Genomic DNA, 23,602 nt, shown 5'->3' with positions numbered 1-23,602 from the left:
ATGACTGTATAAAATTGAAAGAATACTGGAAGTCAATTAATGAATTTTTGCAGGCTCGTTTTACAGATAATTTCATTAGTTCTAAATCTCTTATATTATTCAACACACCTGTACCTCAAAGTGTTAAAAGGTTAAGCTTCCCTTGTTATGGTCTATTCTAGCAGTGGCTAGGAAAATAATAACCAGAAATTGGATTTCAGATACACCTCCTTCGTTCAATGAATTTAAAAATGTTATGAATATAGTGTGCCATATGGAAATAAACACAATTAGGTCAAGAACAACTAGAAAAACATCTTATTATATTGTATGGGATAATTTACAAAATTTGTTAAAAAAATCCTAATTTCAATAGCATGGTATTTTAGTTTAATTAATTGATATGATTGTAGTGGATGTCTTTGTAAATACTTTAGTTGTTTTGTTGAATGTTATAATCATATCTATTTTTAATTACTTGTATAAAATTGTTATGATATTTCTCTTGTATGTTAAAACAATAAACCTGTTTTGAAAAAAAAAAGAAAGCAGTCTTGCAAATGATCATCCAAAATGCAATGTGAACATCTCCCATACTACCATTAGAGCCTTAAGCTCAACTTGCACAGTGCACACTGCCCTCCCCAAATAATAAATACAAGTAGAATCATCATTTTAAAGAAAGAAAAACTAGCCTTCTGACATATCTTTCAACCTGCAAGCTACAAATACCTCCTAACCTAGGAACCTATACACCAAAAACTCTTAAAAAGTAGGTACATCCTATCAAACGTCTGGACAGTTAATTAACATATAATTTGGCTAGCTAATGGCATAACTTCTCCCATGTCTTCTCACTGTGTGTGTGTGTGTGTGTGTGTGGGGGGGGATAAGTCCACTTAGGAACACACATTTTAAAAACTGAAAACTAATGACATTAAAACAGTACTGTAATTAGTCATTAAAACAATCAGTGGCTCAATTGTGGGGAAGAGCTGTTTGAAGTTTAATAAGTAAGTGACTGTATATATGAATGTAATAATATTTAAATCACAGTTTAATACTGAGTAGTAAAAGAGTGAGACATGATGTAAAGAGGTTAAAGAAAGTGATAAAGTATGGGTAGATGAAAAAATGGGGAGAGAAGGAATAGATATACAACAGTGGAGGATTAAGAAAAGATATAGATTTCTTTATTATGTATGAAGAACTGAAACAACATGATGGGGAGCTTAGGAATATTTTTTTCAGATCACAAGGCTATATGGACAGAAGTGGATAAAAATGAAAATAGCATTATACAAGGAAAGGGGGTTAAAAGGATAACTGAGGAAAAAAGTGGACAACAAGGTGTGGGAAAGGGAGCAAATCAGATTATGGAAAAATCATTTGGGAATGAGAAGTTGCTATGTATAACATGAAATTTATTTATTTTATTTTATTTTATTTAACATTTGTTTACTGGGAAAGTCTGACTTGGAACAAAGCCAGTTTTCAGTGGAAGCCTGGGGAGAAATGCTTCAGATCAGATGCATGTCTTTGTAACGTGGGAGGAAACCGGAACACCCGGAGGAAACCCACACGAACGCAGGGAGGACATACAGACTCTGCACAGAAGGCACTCCAGCAGAGAATCAAACCAGAGAACCTCTTGCTGTGAGGCGACAATGCTACCACTGACCACTGTGCCATCCAAATGAATGGTGGTTAGTTGTTAATGAAAATATAAATAAATGTATGTGAAACTGGATATAGAAGAGAGCAAGAATAAGAGAAAGCAATATTAAAATATTACAAAAGCACTGATAAATGATTTAGAGGTAAATAATGAGAGATATTTTCAAAAGAAGCAGCAAGTGTATAAGTGTAATGCAGAGAAGGTGCAGAGAATACTATTTAAGCAAAAGTATTATTTAAAAGGATAAAAAGAAGAGATGTCACCATGTTTGGTAAGGTAGTTAAGGAAGAAAGTAGTATTGTAAGAGAAATGAAAGATCAGGAGGGAAAGTAGTGACAAAACAAAGGGATATAATGAACATTATGGACAATATTTCAGGAAGTATTAGGAATAAAAGATGGTGAATAAAAGAAAATAGGAAGTGAGAGGTAACAATGTACCAACTAGGTAAAGAATGAAGTAAACACAGTCCAACCAATAATACCAAAAAGAAAACTTTGTTCAGCACAACTTCAAGTAAACGAATTTATTGGTAGAAAACTCCTTAAAAATAACAAAAAGTAAAAAAAGATTCCATCTATGTGACACACAAAGAGGGTAAGTGTTTTCACGGTCTATTCACTGCTTCATCAGACCTCATTCAAAAATTCAAACCAATTATTACCTTAAATATTAGCTCTAAATTCCCCATCCAATCAGCTTTATCTAGCCTAGCCAATTATTAGACAGAATCACCTTATTCATAAAATGCTACATCATTATGGTCATGGATGTGGCTATTTGATTCAAACAAACAGCAAATGAAATTCAGCTAAACTTGTAAGTTTCATGCATCAACCATTTAAAAATTAACAACATATGATTTAAAAACATGTAAAAACTTATCAAAACAAGGTAATATCTTGTCATGGATCAAATATATTGTAAACGATTGTCTCAGAAATTGACAGCATCGTGATTTAAAAACACTCATACAGAAACCTATCTAACAAAAATGTTTAATAATGTGAATCATAGCATTTTTTATGAAAATTATTCAGTTGAGGTTTGGAAATGGAATAAGAGGTTATGGTACAAAGAATGGATGGTATTAAGGGGAAAAGACATCAGGAGATGTTAATAAAAGGGTGTTGTGGATGATATAAATAGAGAAGAGGATGCTAGCATTATGATTGGAGATTTAAATAAAGCTTCTGGATGTGATTTATGAACATAAATTTTTATGCAAAAGTTTGCAAGAATATGGTATTTCAGAAAAGGAGTTGAGGATGCTGAAGTGTACATATAATAATCCAAAAGTGCCAGGTTTTGTGAATGGATGGATGCTTGGGAAGATTTTGGTGAAATGTGGTATGAGGCAGATGTATCCAATGCGTGATACATTGTTTTAATTAGTAATGAATGCTGTGGTGATAATTGTGTTGACTATGAAATAGGTAGAGTACAAGATGCAAGAAAAAATTGAAATTCTTGTTTTTTTACATACAGATGATATAGTGGTAACAGCAAAGTGCCAGGGATGGATGAATGAAGTTTTGCTAGGACTGAATAATGTCTTGAAAGATATTGGGTTAGAAGAGAATCTCCGTTGCTTATTTTAAAGCTGTCTCGCTATGTTAAACCCATTTAACATAGCGAGACAGTTTTGAAAAAAGCAACGGAGAAAGCAAGATCTCTGTTGCTTTTTACAAACTGTTTCACTATGTTAAATGGGTTTAACATAGCGAGACAGCTTTAAAAAAGCAACAGAGAATCTCCGTTGCTTTTTTTAAAGCTGTCTCGCTATGTTAAACTCATTTAACATAGCGAGACAGTGTTGCTGTAAGAGTTATAGTAACAGAAAAAGTCTGGGTGACTGGACCTTTTTCCATTACTATAACTCGGATTTACAACATGCACACTGACCAATCAGCATGCACGTTTTTGAATATTAATGGGGGGGCATTGTATAATTGTGTTGTCTATTTACTCAGAACAGTGTACACTTAGTGTTGGCTTTCATGAATCTGGCCCATGTTTTTTCTTTTTTTGTACTGTGAAAGTGTGAAGAGAATATGGGATAAAGCGTGTAAAGAAAAAGTATTACAAGGGATAGTGGATATAAACAAAATGAATATGAACATTATTTTATATGTGCATTACCAAAATCAATGTCAAACATATGTTGAAAAAGTGGAGATGAAGTTATTTGGTATAATGTGAATTATATTATTTGGTGTCCAAGAACAAATGAGATGTTGTTTATAAAAATTGGGTACTGTCAGATATTTTGAAAAAAAACTAAGACTGTGGTTGTGGAAGAAAGAATGAGGCTCATATTAAAGAGAAGTTGATTTATTGTATGATTTGTAAATGTATGTAAATAATGTTGGATGTAAGTATGCAAATACGTAAATAGTTTTTGAATATGAATTTATATGATATTGTAAATAAAAAACACACATTCTTGTTTGATAAGTGCCATGGGATATTTTACGTCTACATGAACTACCACTAACTCAGGCTGGTGGAGACCTCAGTTTGAAGACTTAGGAAGGTAGTTGCCTTAAGCAAAAGAAGATGCAGAAAACAGCTGGGCACTCACAGCTCTGTTAGTGTCACTTTTCTCCCAGGGAGGTTATGTAAATATTCTTTGGAGCAGGTTGGTGGAGTTCCTTAGCAGTAATGAAAGAAGCCTTGCCATTTCAGCCTCTTCTAGTTCTGCAAATGAGTCACTAAAGATATATATATATATATATATATATATATATATATATATATATATAGAGAGAGAGAGAGAGAGAGAGATCCAATTAAATGCAATGTTGCTGGACTTCAAGAAGGCCTCTGACACAGTACTGCAAATGAAAAACAGCAGTAAATCTAAAGGTTTGTAGTGGATCCCAATATGCTGATGTGACTAGAAATATGGATGACTGAAAAGAAGCAGAGGTTACAAATAAAGTCTTACAAAAAAGCAGCAAGAAGTGGGACACTACAGGGCTCAGTTTTGGAAATGGAGCTGTTTAGCATATTTGTATTGTATACTATAGTGGGAAGATAGTAAGATCTTCCTACATATTGACAATACTAAGACTAAATCGTGCAAAAATGTGAAAGGACAATGATAAGTGTCACATGAATTCTGGGATGCACTACTTAAGGAATGTATTCTTAGATGCTGAGATTATCCTGCCCTTGTACAGGGCATTAACTATGTCCAGACAGAAGAGAAGATGAGTATGGTAGGAGGCCTGTAATACATCTATCAAAATGGTGAATAAGACAGAGGAACTGGATATAAGAATAGGCTTAGAGAATCTGGTATATATACATTAAAAGAGAAATATTATATGAACTAGGAATAATAAATTCACGGGACAACCTCTGGGGTGAAGTCAAACAGGAAAGAGAGAGGGGAAGAGTGGCATATATAATGCCCCCCCCCCACCCGATCAGGGAGGCGTCCGATGTAACCGTGGCGACTGGGGCAGGAGGAACAAAGGGTCTGCCCTGATGGATTTGAGGGGACGATATCCACCAGGTCAGATGCCTTTTGCAAGTTGGAGTGATTATGATCCTGTGACGCATGGGTAGTTGTTGAAAGGACCATTGGGTGAATAGCATCCATTGTAGAAGACGCATGTAAAAACGGGCGAAGGGAAGAAGTATTATGGCGGCCGCCATAAGACCCAATACTTTCAGAGCAAATCTGGCCTGAATTTTGTAGCTGAGAAGAACCACCTGGACGTGAATTTGAATGTCCAAGATCGTTTGGTCTGTTAACTTTGCTGAAAGTTGTACGGTGTCCAATTTTGCGCCTATAAAAGTAATAGATTGACAAGGCGACAAGGCAGATTTTTCGAAATTTATAGAAATCCCTAGCCCTCTGCAAATGTGAATGGTGTAATCTCTGGCCTGGAGAAGTTGATGGCTGGTGGTGGCAGTGAGGAGCCAGTTGTCTAGATATGGAAACACCTGGAATCCTTGACGTCTCAGGTGAGCCGTAACCACTGCCATACATTTGGTGAACACTCTGGGGGCTGTAGTGAGTACAAAGGGCAGGGCTCTGAATTGGAAGTGACTGGTCCCCAGCCGAAAGCGGAGAAATCTTCTGGAGCGCCTGTGAATTTTTATGTGATACTATACATCCTGAAGATCTATCGAGCACATCCAATTGTCCTTACCCAGAAAGGGCAGAATGGACTGAAGCGTGACCATCCGGAATCTTGATTTCTTTACAAACTTGTTTAGTTTGCTCAGATCTAATATTGGTCTCCAGTCCCCTGTCTTTTTTGGAACTAAAAAGAACCTTGAGTAGATTCCGGATCCTATTTGGTCCGCTGGGACTGGCTGAATGGCTCTTTTTGCTAGCAGTTTTGATATCTCTAGTACTGCTAGTTCCCTTAGACCGGGTGGAACGTCTGGAAGGGTTCCCTTTTGGTGAATTGGGGTTTGAATAAAGGGAATTTTCTAACCCTCAGATATAATCGACTGTACCCATTTGTCTTGAGAAAGGGAAAGCCAGGCTATTGGGTACAGCGATAATCTTCCCCCAACTGCCTCCGAAGGTGGACAATCGGGCAACATCTCAGGGATGCTGGAAGGGTTTGTCAGAAAGGGGCTCTCTGCTACCCTGATTTTGCGGACCCCCTCTGCCACTAGGGCGGCATCTATTATTGTTACCCCCTCTGCCTCTGGGGGTAAACTGACTTCGTGCATCAGGCGTGACTCCTTGAGATTTGCGGAACCACATTTTCCCTCCCTTCTGCCCTTTGGGGTAATGTCTTGAAGGGGTGGAGAAACGGACTCCTATGGCAGAAAGAGTCTTGCCATCTTGTTCGCATCTAGTCAAAGTGTCTTTCACTTGAGGTCCGAACAAGGTCGAACCATCAAAAGGGGAGTTTGTGAAGGACGCCTTGAAGGGGTCTGCAAAATTACAAAGCCACATCCAGGACTGACGCCTTAAAGCCACTCCTGTGCCTGTGGCCCTACTCGCTCCATCGGCTGCATAAGAAATGAGCCGCATGGAGGAGTTAACAATGGAGTTAAGGATTCCTAGCTGTGAGCTAATCTTATCCTGAGACCCAGCAGCTGACGGATCCTGTAAAACTTCTCCCAACTCTTTAAGAACATCTCTTTGAAGGCGGGTGAAGTGGCACAAGTAGTTCAGCGATCTCATGGCAAAGCTCGCGGAAGAGAAAATCCGCTTGCCGTACCTGTCCATAGTCCTAGAATCCTTGTTAGGAGGATGGACAGGTACTGAAGGATCAGCTAGTTCCTTCTTGGTGGCTGCAGCCACCAACATGGCATCAACTGGGACACCCTTTGTCAAATATTGTCTATCTGGTGGGGCCGTAACGAATTTAGAAGGCCTCCTAGGAATAGGTTCCACCGAATCTGGAGCCATCCACGCCTTCCGAGCCACTACATCCATAAGAGAGTCGAAAGGCGGAGACACCCAGGAGGTGGAATGGTCGGGATCCGAACGCCTCCAGGTATACTGACTCGTCCTCGGAAGGATTAAGGGAGGGCCAGTTCCCCCTCTGCTTAAGGAGTTCAAGGATGTCTGAGAAAGAGACATCCTCAGAGGAGGACCTTGGGGATCCCTCCGACTCATCCAAGTCAGTATCAGATGTAATAGACTCGGGGGAGTCTAGATGTTTCCTCTTACATTTCCTCTTGCGTGGAGGTTCACCTGACGGATCAGGAGAAGCCTCGGAAGAGGAAGATATTCCCAATGGGGAAACCTGAGGCATTGGATCTCTGGGTCCGGGAGCAAGAGAGTGGGAAGAGACATCAGCAGGCACTGTAGTGGGAGTAGCTGATGGAACTGTCCGTTGACTAAGCCCAGGGGCTAGTACACTCCTCATCACCTCGAAGGCTCCCCCATCAGAGAGACCAGAAGGTTCCCGCTCTGAAGAGATAGGAACTCCAGGCCTCACCGAGAGGGAAGGCTCCGAGGCAGATGTCGGGGCTGAGCTCACCAACACCGAAACCCCAAGAGGGAGAACGGGGTCGGACAAGGGTCCGATGCCACTCGCCCCCTTGGAGCCGACGAGAGAGACCAGATGCCCGGATCCCTCCAATGAAGGCCTCAAGGAGGAAATCGGAGCAGAGGACGATGGAGCCGAAAGGGGTGGTATCGGCTCCGAAGCTACAATGGTCACGGCTCCGAGGAGCTCCGAGCTCTGTAAGAGAGTTGAAGGAGGAATGTTAGGTGGATGTGAAATAGCTACCGTCTGTTGAGATGGGCTATGGAGCATTTGGGCCAATTCCTGAGACTTTAATAGTCTACTCACCACTCTCTCGAGGTCGTGATCAGACAGCCTGGACGACCGAGAAGAACGGTTCCGATGGCTCCGCTCCGAGATCAAAGGTGATCTCGGAGCCGAACGTATCGATTCTAATGAGTAGGATCGAGACCTCTTTTTAGAGATCGATGGAGCCAAAGGAGCCGAGGATATGTCGGCTCCAGCTGGAGCCGACACTGAGTGTCCAGATTTGGCAGTATCGGCGCCAGATGGAGCCGATACTGTGACTGCTAGAATGGAAAGATCGGCTCCGGCCGGAGCCGATCTTGACACTGGAGAAGTTAAACCAGTGGCTGATGGCTTGGGACTTGCAGCCGAAGGCTTGGTAGGTTTCGAAGGCTTCCCCGGCACTGACTTAGTCGGGGAGCTCTCAGGCTTTAATAAGCCCCTCAATATCAATTTATTTCTGCGCTTCTGCAGGACTCTTGGGCTGAAGGCATGACAGATAGCACAAGAGTCCTGCAGGTGCAGAGGTCCCAGGCAGTAAACATAAGAAGTGTGACCGTCTGTCAGAGACATCTTCTGACAGCACGAGTCACACTTCTTGAAGCCTGAGACCTTTGTGTCCTTCGACATAGCTGTGTCGAGGAAACACAAGTTGTCAAGAAAAGAACACTGACACAAACACACAAAAAAACACCCAATCCAAAAATCTAAACTAAACAGGGTTACAACACAGTCAAACACAAACAAATCCCTGACAGGAAAAATTTAGGAAAGGGGAAGGCCTAAGGCCTAACCTAGGGAAAGGGGATAAATAACCCGGAAAGAAGGAACACTAACAGGAATAGGGTTAAAATAAGCGTTAAGGTTAACAAAAAATAACTAAAGTTATTAAATTTCAAGGGGTGAGACTAAAGTCTTATTATTAAGAAACTTACCTGGAGCTGGTAAAAAGAGGCACCTCATTAGCGAAGCGGCAAACGAGATCTGGGTAGTCTCCGCCTAGCATCATGGGATATAGGGTTGCCTCGAGCTGGTAAAATTAGCTCTCGAGCTTAGCAAGTGCCGAGTCGGAGCCGAGGATCGGCTCCGGACCCATCCAGCAAGAATGAAGGTGAGATTGACAACTTAACATGTCTATGTTAACAAGGGACTGCCAGGATTCCTAGCACAAAGAAAATATGGCATACAGGAAGGGCAGCTATTCAGTGGCAAGCTGTTTCTTAGTTTGGCACACTTGATGCACTATACACCTTCTCCTATTACCATTTCTCTATATATGCTTTTCAGTACTATTTGAAGCAGCACTTTCAGCCTTCTGTCTATCACCAAGCTGTAGAGTAATATGTTTAAGATGTCAGATGACAAGAGCATGCTTGATTTAGAAAGACCACATACCTATATTGTAGTCTAACATTTTATCTAGTAGCGCTTTAGTTTAGAAAATGGAAGCTCTGACTGTGCAGCCTACTGTCAATAATACAGCTGGAGAACACACATTCAGGCTCTTACATTACACTATTTCAGATTCTAGTTACCTGTCTGGACTTATTGCTGTATTCAATGACCAGCTGCTGCTTAAATTCCAGTTTCTTCTCTCCATTCTCAGACTGCAGTAGCTGTACTCCAGATGGTAGGCTATCACTGGGCTGATGCTGGTATGTTAGTAAATCCAAAGAAAGACAAAATGATACCTTCACCTGCAGAACAGGAAAGGCAGTTAAGGCACAATCATAAGCTGACTCTGGTAATGGTAACAGTCACTCTGACTATATAAACATTAAAGTTTATGTAGACACTGTATTGTGCTGAAGCAAACTGGATTAAAAAAGCAACGGCTTATACTTTCTCTCAGATTTTTTTTACAAAAACATGTTTCATATATCATAACTATGTTTTTTTTTTCACAACAGTGGAATGTGTGGCTTTGGAGAGCTCTCTGGGAGTAGGTTTTCAAACTATCTTTTGCCTAGCTATATAGAAATTGTTTTAAAAAACCTTAGTGAGGAACAAACATTTTTTTGTGAAGGATGAAGCCCCAGTCCACAAGGCCTTCAGACCAAATGTACAGTTTACTCCAAGTTGCAATGACCTCTAAGAAGGAATATTTTAGTTTGGGCATGTGTTGCTGGGTCTTGCCCCCTAATATTTTTTTCTTTGCAACTTCTCAAACTTATCACGTTTTCAAATGATCCTTTTCAAAAATACAGTTGAGTGAAAGTCACTTTCACACCTCACTTTAGAACCATCTTGTAAATAAGAAAGCCAATGTTATATTATAATAAACTCAGTATTAGGAAAGCACTACACTCACTATTCAATAAAGATGAACACACAATGGGGTCAGTGGAAGAATCAGAAGCCTATGTAACTCATATATCATGCACTTAGAATGTATGCAAATACTCCATATATTTTCCTGCATTTCTCTTTTTTGACAATTTATTCTAACTGCTCTTAATTCATTTCAACTGAGTGCACCTCCAGGCATTTTTGCAGTTGCCTCTTACTGCTCCTCTAGGCATCAAATATTGCTTGGTCATATTTGCATCATTAATTCCAAAACTATGCTACAAAGGACATATCAGAATATTTTATCTTGAAGCATACATGATGACTCATACCTCTCAACCTCTTATAGAAAAAAATCTGGACAACGCCATAAATAACGGGGAGACAAAGGTCCAAAAATAGGGACACTTTTTAAATATTGCTCTTACAAGTTAATAGAATAACAGGTTCTGCATTGGCATGACTTTTCTGAAGGGTATGAAGTCTGAAACTCAAATGTCTGCCATTATTTTCTGATTTCAACCCTCAATGATCTACCAATGATTTGCCAGAAAACCACAACTTTATGAGAAACAGACGAAAAATATGAGGCAAAAGTCTGGATATTCTGCAAAAATCTGTACAGTTGAGAGGTATGCATGATGGCAAACACAATTGAATTGCTATTTGATCTCTGTCAAAGAGCACTTGTTAGAACTATAAAGTAATAACTTCATTTTTATAAAGAATCAAGCCACACCCACTGGGAGTTAAAGGTGCACACTAAAAAGAGCTGTACTGGAGGGAATGAGTTAAGCCTCTCAGCTGTATCACCATTAACAGCTCATTCGGGCAGTATTTCAACAGTACAACTCACTATAAGCAGTGCCTTATAATTTAATGGATACATTTACTACAGTTCGGCATTTTGCTGCATTCTCCTCTTCTCTTTTTATTCCTACTAGTTAATGACAGGTGCCACCTGTCTAACCTTAGTTTTCAATGCCTGTTCTCCCTTTCACTTCCTTTCTTCATGACAAATGCAGGGAAGCATCTGATGTAGCTCAGTCATTCCATCTTCTTTTAACATTATGACAGCTATCTTTCTATCTTTCTTAAGGTAAAGCCCCTAAAACTGAACAAAGAATATGCCAACTGCATTTTCTCCAGTGCTATGTAAGTAAGCAAAATGACATCTGTCTGTTTTGAGTTGATTTCCCAATATACACACCAAAACATTTTTTTTGCCCTGACAGCTGTCATCCAGCAATGCTTCAAATGACATATTTTTGCAGTTATAGCTTGTAGATATTGATTTTTTTCTGTATAGGTCTATAACATCTAAGTAACAGGCTCTGATCTGGTTCCTATAGCTGCCAAATTCCTGAATAATTGAAAAATCTATAAAAAATTACTCTGCAAACTCATCAACCCATCAATATCAGTCACTGTGTTGATCATATAAGCAAAATAATTCATTGCATCATCAGGCAGATTTGTCAAGCTTGTAACACACATACCAAGAGCACCAGGTAAATTTCAGAATCATGTGATGCCACACTGAAAATAGGTTCATCGATAAGTACTAGGCTAGGCACGTTTCTGGGCCATTTCAAGCCTAAACAATTTTCCTCAAAGGTGAAAATCAAACCCTGTACCTTCTGTCTGTAAGGTAAACACCTTAACCACTACGCAAACCATTAATCCCCTTTTGGTAAGTACTAGGCTAGCTGCCCTTATGGACTATTTTTTAACCTTATCCAGTTTCCATTAAAGGTGAAAATGAAAACCCTGTACTTTGTACCTGTAAGGTAAACACCTTAACTATTATGCTAACCTTCCCAACCCATCCTTGTCAATGTGGTCAACACCTAACACTCTCATCCCTGACCATAACCTAACTCTTTAAACCTTTTACTAATTCTTGTAGCCTCCCCAACTATCTTAGTTTCTCTAAGGCTTCCTGCTGTAGCACAAAGTTTATGGCCTTGCCAAATCAAAGCAATCTACATTTGCATTTGTGATGACCCATCACTGGACCAGTAGTCAAGGAGCCTCAATCCTCACCACTAGCAACAGTGGGGGATGTACACTGGGAGGAGGACAGGTACACACACAGTATTTTCAGATGCAGCTCTCTCTGCATCAAGTACAGTTTCCCTTAAGAGCAAACAGAGACCACAGTCAGCTCGGGGGTGGTTTCTCCCTCTTCCTCCAGATCCTCAATAAGACTCCCCACTGGCACAGCTACAGAGTTGAGATCTCAGTTGAGTGACCAAGCCTGGACCTCCAGCACCATCTCTGTCCAACCAGTGCTTTGTGCCCTTGCCCAAGTAACTGACACACACTGTTTGAGATTTGATTTACACACACACACACACACACACACACACACACACACACACACACACACACACACACACACACACACACACACACACACACACACACACCTGGGAGAGGCTGGCACAAGTTCACTAGCTATGCCTCCTTCAGCCCAGAATATAAGGTTATAAGGTAGTTACCACTGCCACCAGCCAACTCCTTATCAGCTACGTTAAGGCTCTTAACAAAGGTTGTCCAATCTTACTGTGTAATATTAATATTAATACAAATGGTAGTTTGACCAAGAGCAAGCCTATTAGGAGTGGCCCACACCGTGTCACCAAATAAATATGCCAGTACTCTCAAAACTTAAATATCTCTACACAGATCAGCCACAATGAAAGGTGTAAATATATTTAATAATAAATAATAAAAGAAAGGAAGCACTCAGTATATATTCACAGTGACATCAAAGTTCAAAACCACAGGAAATATTTAAAACAACATTGCAGGACAGTCTTAAATACATAAAGAAAAATTTCTAAACTAAGCTTTACTATATTCCTGACTGTATCTAAGAGAATTATGATAACCTAGAAACTTACTTCATTAGAGCAAGGCAGATGTTGTGGTGAATGGTTCTTGTCAGGTCCAAGACCGAATACAGAATGGTGTCTCTCTCTAAGAGACCTCTCCAATTAATATTTTACTGCTGGGATAGCTTGCAGAATTACATCATTTCTTGTTATCTGACTCTGTCCTAGGTGAGACCACCACTGCTGGAAGTTGGCAGTATTTAGTATCTACATGTGAAAATACATAGAACTCAAGATTTCTGGCAGATGCTGGAAGTCATTAAACAATTACATTCCTCAACATTTCAAGACTAGTAATTATTTCACCCTAAAGACAATACAGGAAGCTCCATAGTACAGACATTGCATCTCTTGCTGCCATAAAGTCATTTAATTTCAGCTATTTTTCTGAAGTTTGCTGGACTGAAGTCAACCTTCCAGTTTCTTCTGTTAACACATACATTTAAACAGTTACAATAGTGCATGTACATTTCTGTTCTCTTCCAGTAGGGCACACTGTGGATACATTTCAAGCACAAGCACTCTACAAAATATATTCTCAACACAAAAACCTGTACAGAGCAGTCTGATATACACATGGCATACAGTTCTAATACATTTGCAACACAAGCATCTTATATAAGTTATTTCAATATTCACCAATGACATATAATTATTTACAAAATTCTAAATAGCTGTGCTGGCAGTATCTCCCTTTGTCACAGCATTTAACAGTTATTGATACATCCTTGTAGCCCTGACACACAGATCTGGATATATACTTTTCATTTTACTAAGGAAAATTACAGACTTATGGTAAATTGCTAAATAAATTATCGCATTTTACTTCAAAGTAACTAATTTAATCTTACCTGCAAATGTTGCAGAGGTTGTAGCACGAGAAACCTGCTCTGATCTTCACTGTCCGTCTGAGCTGTTATTGGGCTACTCTTGGGACCTGCAACATGCACACCAAATGGACTTGTCACAATAGTCCGAAAATAGAGAGGGGTTTCTGTTGAATTAGTCACCTTCATGCTTCGAGCTGTCACAGACTGTTTCTTTACCTTAAAAAAAAATAGCACTCATAATAAATTCCAGAATTTTTAGTAGCATTTTTATCATCCATCTTCTCCAACCATCAAGTAGTGTCCACAACAGGTCCATTAATTTGTCCCACTCCTGCCACCCAAAGACACTAGGAATAATACAGTTAAGAAAGAGCAAACAACTTTCTATGGGGGTTAGTAAGTTAAGTGATAGCCTAATGCTTGCTAGAGCCCTTCCTGCTAACTCAGGTATAATTCAGTGCCTGACTACACACTGAGCTACTGTAAGTATATGCTACTGCAAATCTCTAAATTTCAGCTGGATTGCATACATATTTTGTCAGTTTAATGCCACTGAATCCCCTGCGTGAAACAGTGAACTACTGGACCTTCTAAAGCAAGTTTTCTTGTTGTAGAAAAAAAATGACACCCTCCCATAGCATGGGAGAGTTGAGCTCAGTTGCTTATTCCCATCTCTCCCCAGCCAGATTCTCCACAATCCTGTCTGCTAATCAAATTTGGATTATTCATAGTCAGGGCATCATTCCACCATGGAGCTGGTTTGAATATTGAGATTTTTAATGTTATACACCAAATATGCAAAACATGAAAACAGAGAATGAAAGGCATGCAGTGGTAAAACAGTTTTACTGATTATAGTTTAAAAAAGCAAAGCATGTAAATAAAAAAAAATATCAGAGCATGCAGTGCATTTTCTTTCATCATGCCTTCTTTGCCATACTTAGTATGTCTTTAAAGGTCTCTCTACAAAAAACACTGCTTAATTTCACTTGAAAATTAAAAGGAAATTAAGTAGCCTAGCTCTCTACTTTTATTTTATGAAGACAGTGCATCATGTAAGCAAAAAAAAAAAAACTTATGTTTTTAAATGTTACAAATTGCTGATGGAGTAAGATCAATAGCACAGGGATGATTATTTTTGTGTAGGGCAATCTAGCAGAAGGCGTGATACTGAACAGTATGCTTTGGAGCATGAATATGGTGGATTGCAGGTCAAAAAATTGGGTAACTGAGCATAAATAGTTTGCAGCCCATTGCAGATTATTTACCCTCTATTAGTCATCCCCAGTGGGCATACATGCAGTTTCCAAAACACATTCTGCAATGCTGAGTTACAGAGTGGCCCAGCACAGTACATTCCCCTACATGGTGTACTACTGCTGTTTCTGTGTACTTGGTGCTTGTTATGTACAACTTTGTATGTAACTTACCAAATGGTAGATGTTCAGACAGATAACAGTTGCAGTATTCTTACCATATGGGACTTTCCTCATAAAGGCCCCATCTACCCAGCCAGCTTTCTAAACCTCAGAATCCTTCTCCCATGAGCTGTTGACCCTAGACAAGCACCACTGTGCTGGTATATGAGGTATGTACTTCTCTCATGAGCTGTTGACCCTAGACAAGCACCACTGTGCTGGAATAAGAGGTATGCACACCTCCCATGAGCTGTTGACCCTAGACAAGCACCACTGCGGTGGTATAAGAGATATGGACATCTCCCATGAGCTGCTGACCCTAGACAAGCACAACTGTGCTGGTATAAGAAGTATGGACATCTCTGCCATTTGCAGAACTTTTTGCCCTGATAAAGAATAAGTAACACAGCAGAAAGGTCAGAACCATCAAATAAAAATATTAAAGACAGGATGAATTTTGGGAACACAAGAAGATTTAGTATGGGGAAGAAAATAATTTAAGGAATATTCCACCCCAGTCACAAGATAAAAGTTGAAATGCACATCCCAAGAGGGGATAGAGGGAGTGACATCTACTGTTATGGTAAGTTACCTAGACAGATGTACTAAGTTCTACATTAGATCACCTTTGCAGTATTCCTAACATTTTGGAGAACTTCAAGAGTTTAATCAGATTGAAAGGTGGAAGGGGGGGGGGGTATTTCTCTATTAGGGTGCAAATCTAATTCTTCCTCTCAACTGAGCATTCAGTTTGCAGTGTTTAGAAAAGGTGTGGACTGAGAACTCACTGTATGCATTCAGAAAAAGCTTTTTTGTCTACTCCTTGGATGAAAGCTTCTGAAGTAGCTACTGCTCTGATAGAGTGAGCCTGCTTATCATGATTTGTATAACAGAAGAGAAAAACATTGCAGATATATTTGGATATAGTTTGTTTATACACTTGTAAGCTTGTTTTCTTTAGAACAAAAGACACAGTTGGTAAGGATTTTCTCAGATCTTTTGTCTTTTCTAAGTAAAATGTGAGCTGTCTATGAACATCTAATGAGGGAAGAATTCTTTCTCCCTTGTTTTGAGAATTTGGAAAGTAAGTATATATGCCCAGAGATTTCTGGACTTCGTAAATACAAACTCTTTGGACCATTTAGTCCACATGTCAACAAGGGGGTGACAATATCCTGGACTTGGTCTTTCCCAGTATGGGACAGCTCTGTTCTCTACCAATTGTAAGTTCCCCCTAAGTTCATCTGGACCATAAGACAGTGTCATTCACCATAAGACTGAAGTCGGAAGCATGCTACAATACCTCTGAATTCATAGACTTCTGTTAAGGCTAATCTACTAAAACTGAGTGATGACCTAGCTAAATTCAACATCCCCCCACACACAACCTAATGATTCCACAGCATAAGCAGACACCCTTGTAGTCAAATTCTATGCACATGTGAATAGCTGCATAGGTGTAAATATCCCACTACAAAGTAAATACAATGCCAAATTTAAACATAAACCCTTTTAATAGAACCCAAATATAAACAAGCTATACAATAAAAGAAAACAACTTACTGCATGGAAATATGAATGTGGTAACACTCAGGATGCCAAGAATTGTCTTGCTAAACTTTATAGGGAACTTTGGACATTGATCAAATCACCCAAAGCTAGATATGACATAAAAACAGCCACCTCTAGGCAAAGATCCACTCCAAAGCCAAAAACACAGCATCGATGGGACTGGACGGTGTCCCAGGCTGCGTCCTACACAAGCTCAAAGACGAACTAACCCCTCACCTAAACACACTGTTCAAACTCAGACTCTCCACAGGCTACGTACCCATAGAGTGGTGCACAACAACGGTTATTCCGCTCCACAAAGGTGGAGCCACAACAGACCACGGGAACTATTGCCCTGTAAGCCTGACTAGCTTGGTCTGCAAGGCTATGGAGTGCATCATCATGGAACTCATTAACAGAGACATTGGGAAACTCCAAATACTGGACCCTACCCAGTTCGGCTTTGTTAAGGGCAGATCATGCCTCCTAAACCTGGTGTACTTCTTTGAGACAGTTACCAAGGCTATAGATGAGAGAAAGGTGGTACACACAGCCTACCTAGACCTCGCAAAGGCCTTCGACACCATTCCCCAGTATGGTATTATAGGCAAGCTCACCAGCCTGAACATAAACCCCTACATCACAAGATGGGTTGCCAACTGGCTCACGGACAGAACCCACATGGTGAGAGTTGCAGGAGCTAGGTCCGACTCTAAACCGGTTACAAGTGGTGTTCCCCAGGGCTCAGTCCTAGGACACCTCCTGTTCGGCATATACTTCTCAAAGGTACAAGCAAGCACAGGAGGACTATGGCTGACCAAGTTCGCAGACGACTGCAAACTTGGGGCTATAATTGACTCGCCGACTGACACAGGCATCCTCCAAAAGGGTCTCACTGAGACGGATACCTGGTGTCAAAATCATGGCCTCAAGGTAAATGCCAAAAAGTGGATAGTCATCCCCTTTGGAAAAAACAAAGAACCAACAAACTACCACATAGGTGGTAGTCCCCTAAATACGGAAGACGTAATAAGGGATCTGGGGACCCAAGTAGATAGTAATCTCTCCTTTGATAATCACATTGCCCAAGTGGTTAGAAAATCCTTCTATGTGGCCCACCTAATCACAAAAGGGTTCATATCCAGATCAAAAGAGGTCATTGTGCCCCTCTACTCATCACTCATTAGACCCATCATAGAGGCCTGTGCCTCCTCCACCAAGAGGAGAAAACGCTGAGAGAAGAAAGGAGCCACTTTTGAGATTTTAAGTATTTTCTTCAGATTATTTTGCTAAGCTTTTCTGCATAGCCACCTACTTTGGGCATTTTCTGGATTGTTAAACTTGATTTCTGCATTGGTAACTGTATTTAGAACGCAACCTAGAGCTGTTTACTGAACTTCCTGTTTGCACTTATTTTTAAAATCGTTTTTTTCTTAAAACTTGCATTTTATCTGTCTCTGGCCTAGCACTCAAGTGTGGGGTCATTTACTGCACTGTTATAACTTGTTGATACTTGTGAACCTCTGCTATCTTTAAAAAAACAAAAAACAAAAAAATCTTACTTTTTTCCCACTTTTCTGAGATTTAAAAAAGTTCAGTTACAGGCTTGCTGTTCTGAACTGTTTGTAAGTTTCTTGGAGGCCATTTTTTGCTTGGGCTAAAGGGAAGTCTCTCTGTTCATCAGTGGCAGTGATAAACATTGAGCAGCCTGCCTGCCCCTGTGGGAGTGGTTACTGCCTTGAAACTGTAGTTTTATTGGCCATTTTGGGTCAATTCCAAACTCCTTGAGCTTCCTCTCTTGAAACCCTGTTTTGCGTGTTTTTGTGCATAGCGCAATAACGGGTAGCACCGCCTAATTGGGTTTAAACTATTCCTGGCTCCACAATGTCTGCTCTTCACTTTTTCCCTTAGAACTGCTCTATCTCAAATTAAACACCATATTCTCATTCTAAGGCCGTTCACTGGTCCAAATAAGTAATCTTACAAGTTAGCACTATTAAACCATAAGCACTACTTACTCTTATACTCTCTATGATTACCTTGTCCCCTATTGGACCGTCTTAATTCAGTTCCCTATATTACTCAAGCATGTTCAAAGGTCAGTCAATGGTTTCCTCTCCAGCCCAGCTGGTGAATCTGGGAATTTTGAGGCAATGTTACAACTGTCTCATGTACACGGACAACCCTCTCCTCCTCCAAACAGGTTCAAATATATGTGAGAGATGCAACCATATAGCCAAACTGGAGGCTGAGCTCTCTCATCTCAAAACTGGTATAACCAGTCAGGAGGAGAAGGTAACCTCACACAACACAATTCCAGTATCACATAGTCCCACCACATCAGCGAACCAAACACATAAATACCCTAAAACATACTCAGAGGCTCTAAATAAAAATCTACCTAAGCAACAGAGACCTCCAAAGCAGACATCCAAGCAAACGCCACCCCAAAACAAAACACGCACAACACATAGCCCACAAAGTTAGTGTGCCAAGCAGCCACAGCCCTTAAGGCTGAATAACACACCCGATACTCTTGTAATAGGTGACTCTATTGTCAGACACACTGATGTCCCACTCACCAGGCTGAACAAGGAGAAGGTCACAGTGAGCTGCCTGTTCGGCGCTAGGATCCGCCACATAACACAAGCACTCAGGTCACTCCAAAGCAAATACAAATATGACTCAGTCATTGTACATGCTGGTGTGAATGACCTGAGACGTACCTCCCTGGACTACATGAAAAGAGACATAGAAGAGCTCTCTGATCATGCAGCCCAGGCCGGTATGACCCTGACCTTGAGCAGCATCTTACCCTCACCTAGAATGATGCCACAGTACAAAGACAAAATGATCGATTTTAACAACTGGCTAAAATTTTGGTGTCATTCAAAGGGGATCCAGTGTCTATAAGCCTGGGATGATATGCTCGACAAGCCACGTTGCTTCTCTAGGGACGGCTTGCACCTGTCACCACTGGGCTTTCGGATACTGGCAAAGGCTCTGGCCACCCCCATCGTACCTTTTTTAGGCAAGGCTCAAAAGTTAAACCCACCTCCATAAACAGCACAAGGTACAAGTAAACGCCAGAAGTCTTAACCTCAAGATGCACGCACTCGAAGCTCTCCTCAGTATGGAGAACATCGATATCTGTGCAGTGACAGAAACCTGGTTCAAGGCTCCAGAGAGCACCCCAGCAATACCAGGTTATACCTCATATCATGCTTTTCGGCCCCAAAACCCAGACCGAACCACAAAAGGAGGGGGAGTTTCCATATTTATCAAGGATATCCACACCTCCAGGTTAGTGGCATTGCATGAAGTATCAGAGACCATCCATGTGCAACTAACAGTGGGCAAAACTGCTTTTCAGTTTATAGCATCCTACAGACTACCCTCTCAAAGTCAGGAATCCCACTCGGCTTTCCTGAAAACATTGGAGAACATGAAGATCTCTCCGAACACCATTATATTGGGTGACTTCAACTACCCAAACATAGACTGGGAGCACTACTCAAGCCCCAGCACCTTAGCCCAAAGGTTCCTGGAAATTATAAACTCAAATGCTATGGAACAACTAGTCACCACTCCCACAAGAGGGGATAACATACTAGACCTGATCATTACCAACATGGGGACTATATGCTCCATAAGAGAAGTATATCCTTCATTGGTAAGATCAGACCATAAATTAATTTCACTGGATATCCACATCCCGACCCCACCCCCAGCCCAGAAAACCACAGTGAAAAACTTCTCAAAAGCGAACTTCTCACATCTCAAAACCGAAGTGAAATCTTTCAAGGCCCCAGGGCCAGTGGAAACTATGGCCCAAACTGCAGAATCCTATATAAACGCATTCTACGGACATCTCCAGGAATGCATGGATCAAGCTATCCCAAACAAAACCAAGACCCAATCATCCAAAGGCAGGCGTCCAGTCTGGTGGACCCCAGCCATAAATAAACTGTACAACAGAAGGAGGAAGATATTACATGATAGAGCAAAATCCCTAATAGGGAAGGCATCTCTGATCAGTACTAGCAAAAAATAACGATCCCTCATAAAATCCTTCAAGGCCAGCTTTAAGAGAAAAATTGCACAGGACACTAAAGACAATCATAAGGCTTTTTTCAGTTATGTTAGGAACCTGGGATGCAGCTCCCAGACTTGTTCTGAGTTGATTCTAAATGACAAAAAATACACTGAACCCACAGACATCGCCAATATCCTGGCAGACAGGTTCAGTGCAAACTTCTCCACCCCCTCCCCCCCAAAACAGCAAGTGTCTATCCCGGCAGGGGGCTGCCTCCCAAACATCTCTGATGCTCAGGTGAAGGCTGCCCTCTCCAAAGAAAAAAACACTGCTTCCATGGGACCAGATGGCGTCCCGGGTTGCGTCCTACATGAACTCCAAGAAGAACTAATTCCTCAAATAAAACAGCTGTACAATCTCAGCCTCACTACAGGATATGTGCCCACAGAATGGCATACAGCAACAGTGGTCCCACTCCTCAAAGGTGGAGCCTCCACGGACCCTGGAAACTATCGCCCCATAAGCCTGATTAGCTTAGTCTGCAAGGCTATGGAGAGGATCATCATGGAGCTCATAAACAAAGACATCGGGGACCTACAGACACTAGATCCTACCCAATTCAGCTTTGTCAAGGGCAGATCCTGCCTTTTGAACCTGGTTGACTTCTTTGAAACAGTCACCAAAGCCATAGATGAAGGGTAGATAGTCCACACAGCCTATCTAGACCTAGCAAAGGCATTTGACACAATACCCCACGCGGGCATCATAGATAAGCTATCCAGCTTAAATATAAACCCCTATGTCACAAGATGGGTCGCAAACTGGCTCAAAGACAGAACCCACAGAGTGAGAGTTGCTGGAGCCATGTCAGACTCGAAACCAGTCACAAGTGGTGTCCCACAAGGTTCTGTCCTGGGACCGCTCTTGTTCGGTATATACTTTTCTGAGGTACAGGCCAACGTGGTAGGACTATGGCTCACCAAGTTTGCAGATGACTGCAAACTGGGTGCCATAATCGACTCTCCAGCTGACACAAACATCCTTCAAAAAGGTCTCACAGAGACGGATAACTGGTGCCAGAGCCATGATCTAAAGCTAAATGCCAAAAAGTGTATAGTCGTACCCTTTGGTAAAAACAATGTGCCCACAAACTACCACATAGGTGGTAAACCATTAAGTACAGAGAAAGTAATTAGGGATCTGGGGACCCAAGTTGATAGCAATCTCTCCTTTGACAACCACATTGCCAAAGTGGTTAGAAAGACCTTCTACATGGCCCTCCTCATCATGAAAGGATTCACATCTAGATCATCCCTCATCAGGCCCATCATAGAATACAATGCCCCTTTTGGTATGTACCTTACCCGACACCTGCAGCAATTAGAAAGACCCCAAAAGTACCTCACAAGAGGATCAAGGGACTCAAACAGATGCCATATGCTGCTCGGTTAAAAAAACTCCAGCTCTACTCAGTTGTATACCGCCTACTTCGAAGCGATCTATGCCTGACATATAAAGCTATGTCCAATCCAGAACTAATGGACATGCTCCACCTCAGTAAATCTAAATCCCTTAGAGCCACACGCTCGAGGGACTTGAACCTCAGCACAGAAATAAATAGGACTTGCTGGAGGGACAGATTCATAACCCAGAGGCTCCCTTCGCTCTGGAATAGAATTCCAATTCATGTCAGGCAGAGCACCTCATTGAATCTCTTCAAGAAGAATCTTGATGAGTGGATGGGGGATCGTAGGTTTGTTCCGGGGATTACTTCCGTGTCACTATTAGACAGAGGCACAGTAAACTAAACCGTAAAAAGGGCACAGTATACTCAAATCAAGGGGTGGCATATGCCAAACAAAATCGGGCTAGGCTTATAATTGCCCCAGGGCAGATAGCCTAGTATGAACCTATGAACCTATGAACCTATGAGTACAACGCCCCATTTGGGATGTACCTTACAAGACACCTGCAACAGTTGGAAAGACCACAAAAGTACCTCACCAAGAGGATCACTGCCCTCAAACAGATGCCCTATGCAGCTCGAATGAAGAAACTCCAGCTGTACTCGGTTGCATGCAGCCTACTCAGAGGTGATCTCTGCCTGACATGTCCAACCCAGAATTGATGGACATGCTCCACCTAAAGAAAACCATATCCCCTCGCATCCAGATCAAAAGAGGTCATTGTGCCCCTCTACTCATCATTTATTAGACCCATCATAGAGTACAACGCCCCATTTGGGATGTACCTTACAAGACACGTGCAACAGTTGGAAAGACCACAGAAGTACCACACCAATAGGATCACAGTGCTCAGATGCCCAATGCAGCTTGACTGAAGAAACTCCAGCTGTACTTGGTTGCATGCCGTCTATTCAGAGGTGATCTCTGCCTGACATACAAGGCCATGTCCAACCCAGAATTGATGGACATGCTCCACCTAAAGAAAACCATATCCCCTCGAGCCACACGCTCTAGGGATCTAAACCTCATCACAACAATAAATAGGATGTGCTGGAGGGATAGATTCCTGTCCCAGAGACTTCCCATGCTTTGGAACAAGATTCCAATCTACATTAGGCAGAGATCCTTGCTAACACTCTTCAAGAGGAACTTTGATGAGTGGATGGGAAACAGAAGGTTTAAGCCGGGGATCACTTCAGTGGGTCTGCTGGTCAGA

General features: G+C 41.2%; 1 protein-coding gene across 1 annotated transcript in view; it reads right to left on the bottom strand.

Annotated features, from left to right (window-relative positions):
• The window catches only part of DLEC1 (DLEC1 cilia and flagella associated protein), a 2,498,134-nt gene that overhangs the window by 277,847 nt on the left and 2,196,685 nt on the right, over positions 1–23,602 (bottom strand). The window contains exons 34-35 of the mRNA XM_044067561.1: positions 13,937–14,131; positions 9,432–9,593 (exon numbers count right to left, since the gene is read on the bottom strand). Coding sequence (XP_043923496.1) covers positions 9,432–9,593; positions 13,937–14,131 — 357 coding nt within the window. The remainder of the gene's footprint in view (positions 1–9,431; positions 9,594–13,936; positions 14,132–23,602) is intronic.

Source organism: Protopterus annectens, chromosome 3.part1 (genome assembly GCF_019279795.1).
Source record: "Protopterus annectens isolate FY-2018-M chromosome 3.part1, PAN1.0, whole genome shotgun sequence".
NCBI lineage: Eukaryota > Metazoa > Chordata > Ceratodontiformes > Protopteridae > Protopterus > Protopterus annectens.
Note: the sequence above shows the minus strand (reverse complement) of the source record. Positions and strands in the feature narration are given on the sequence as shown.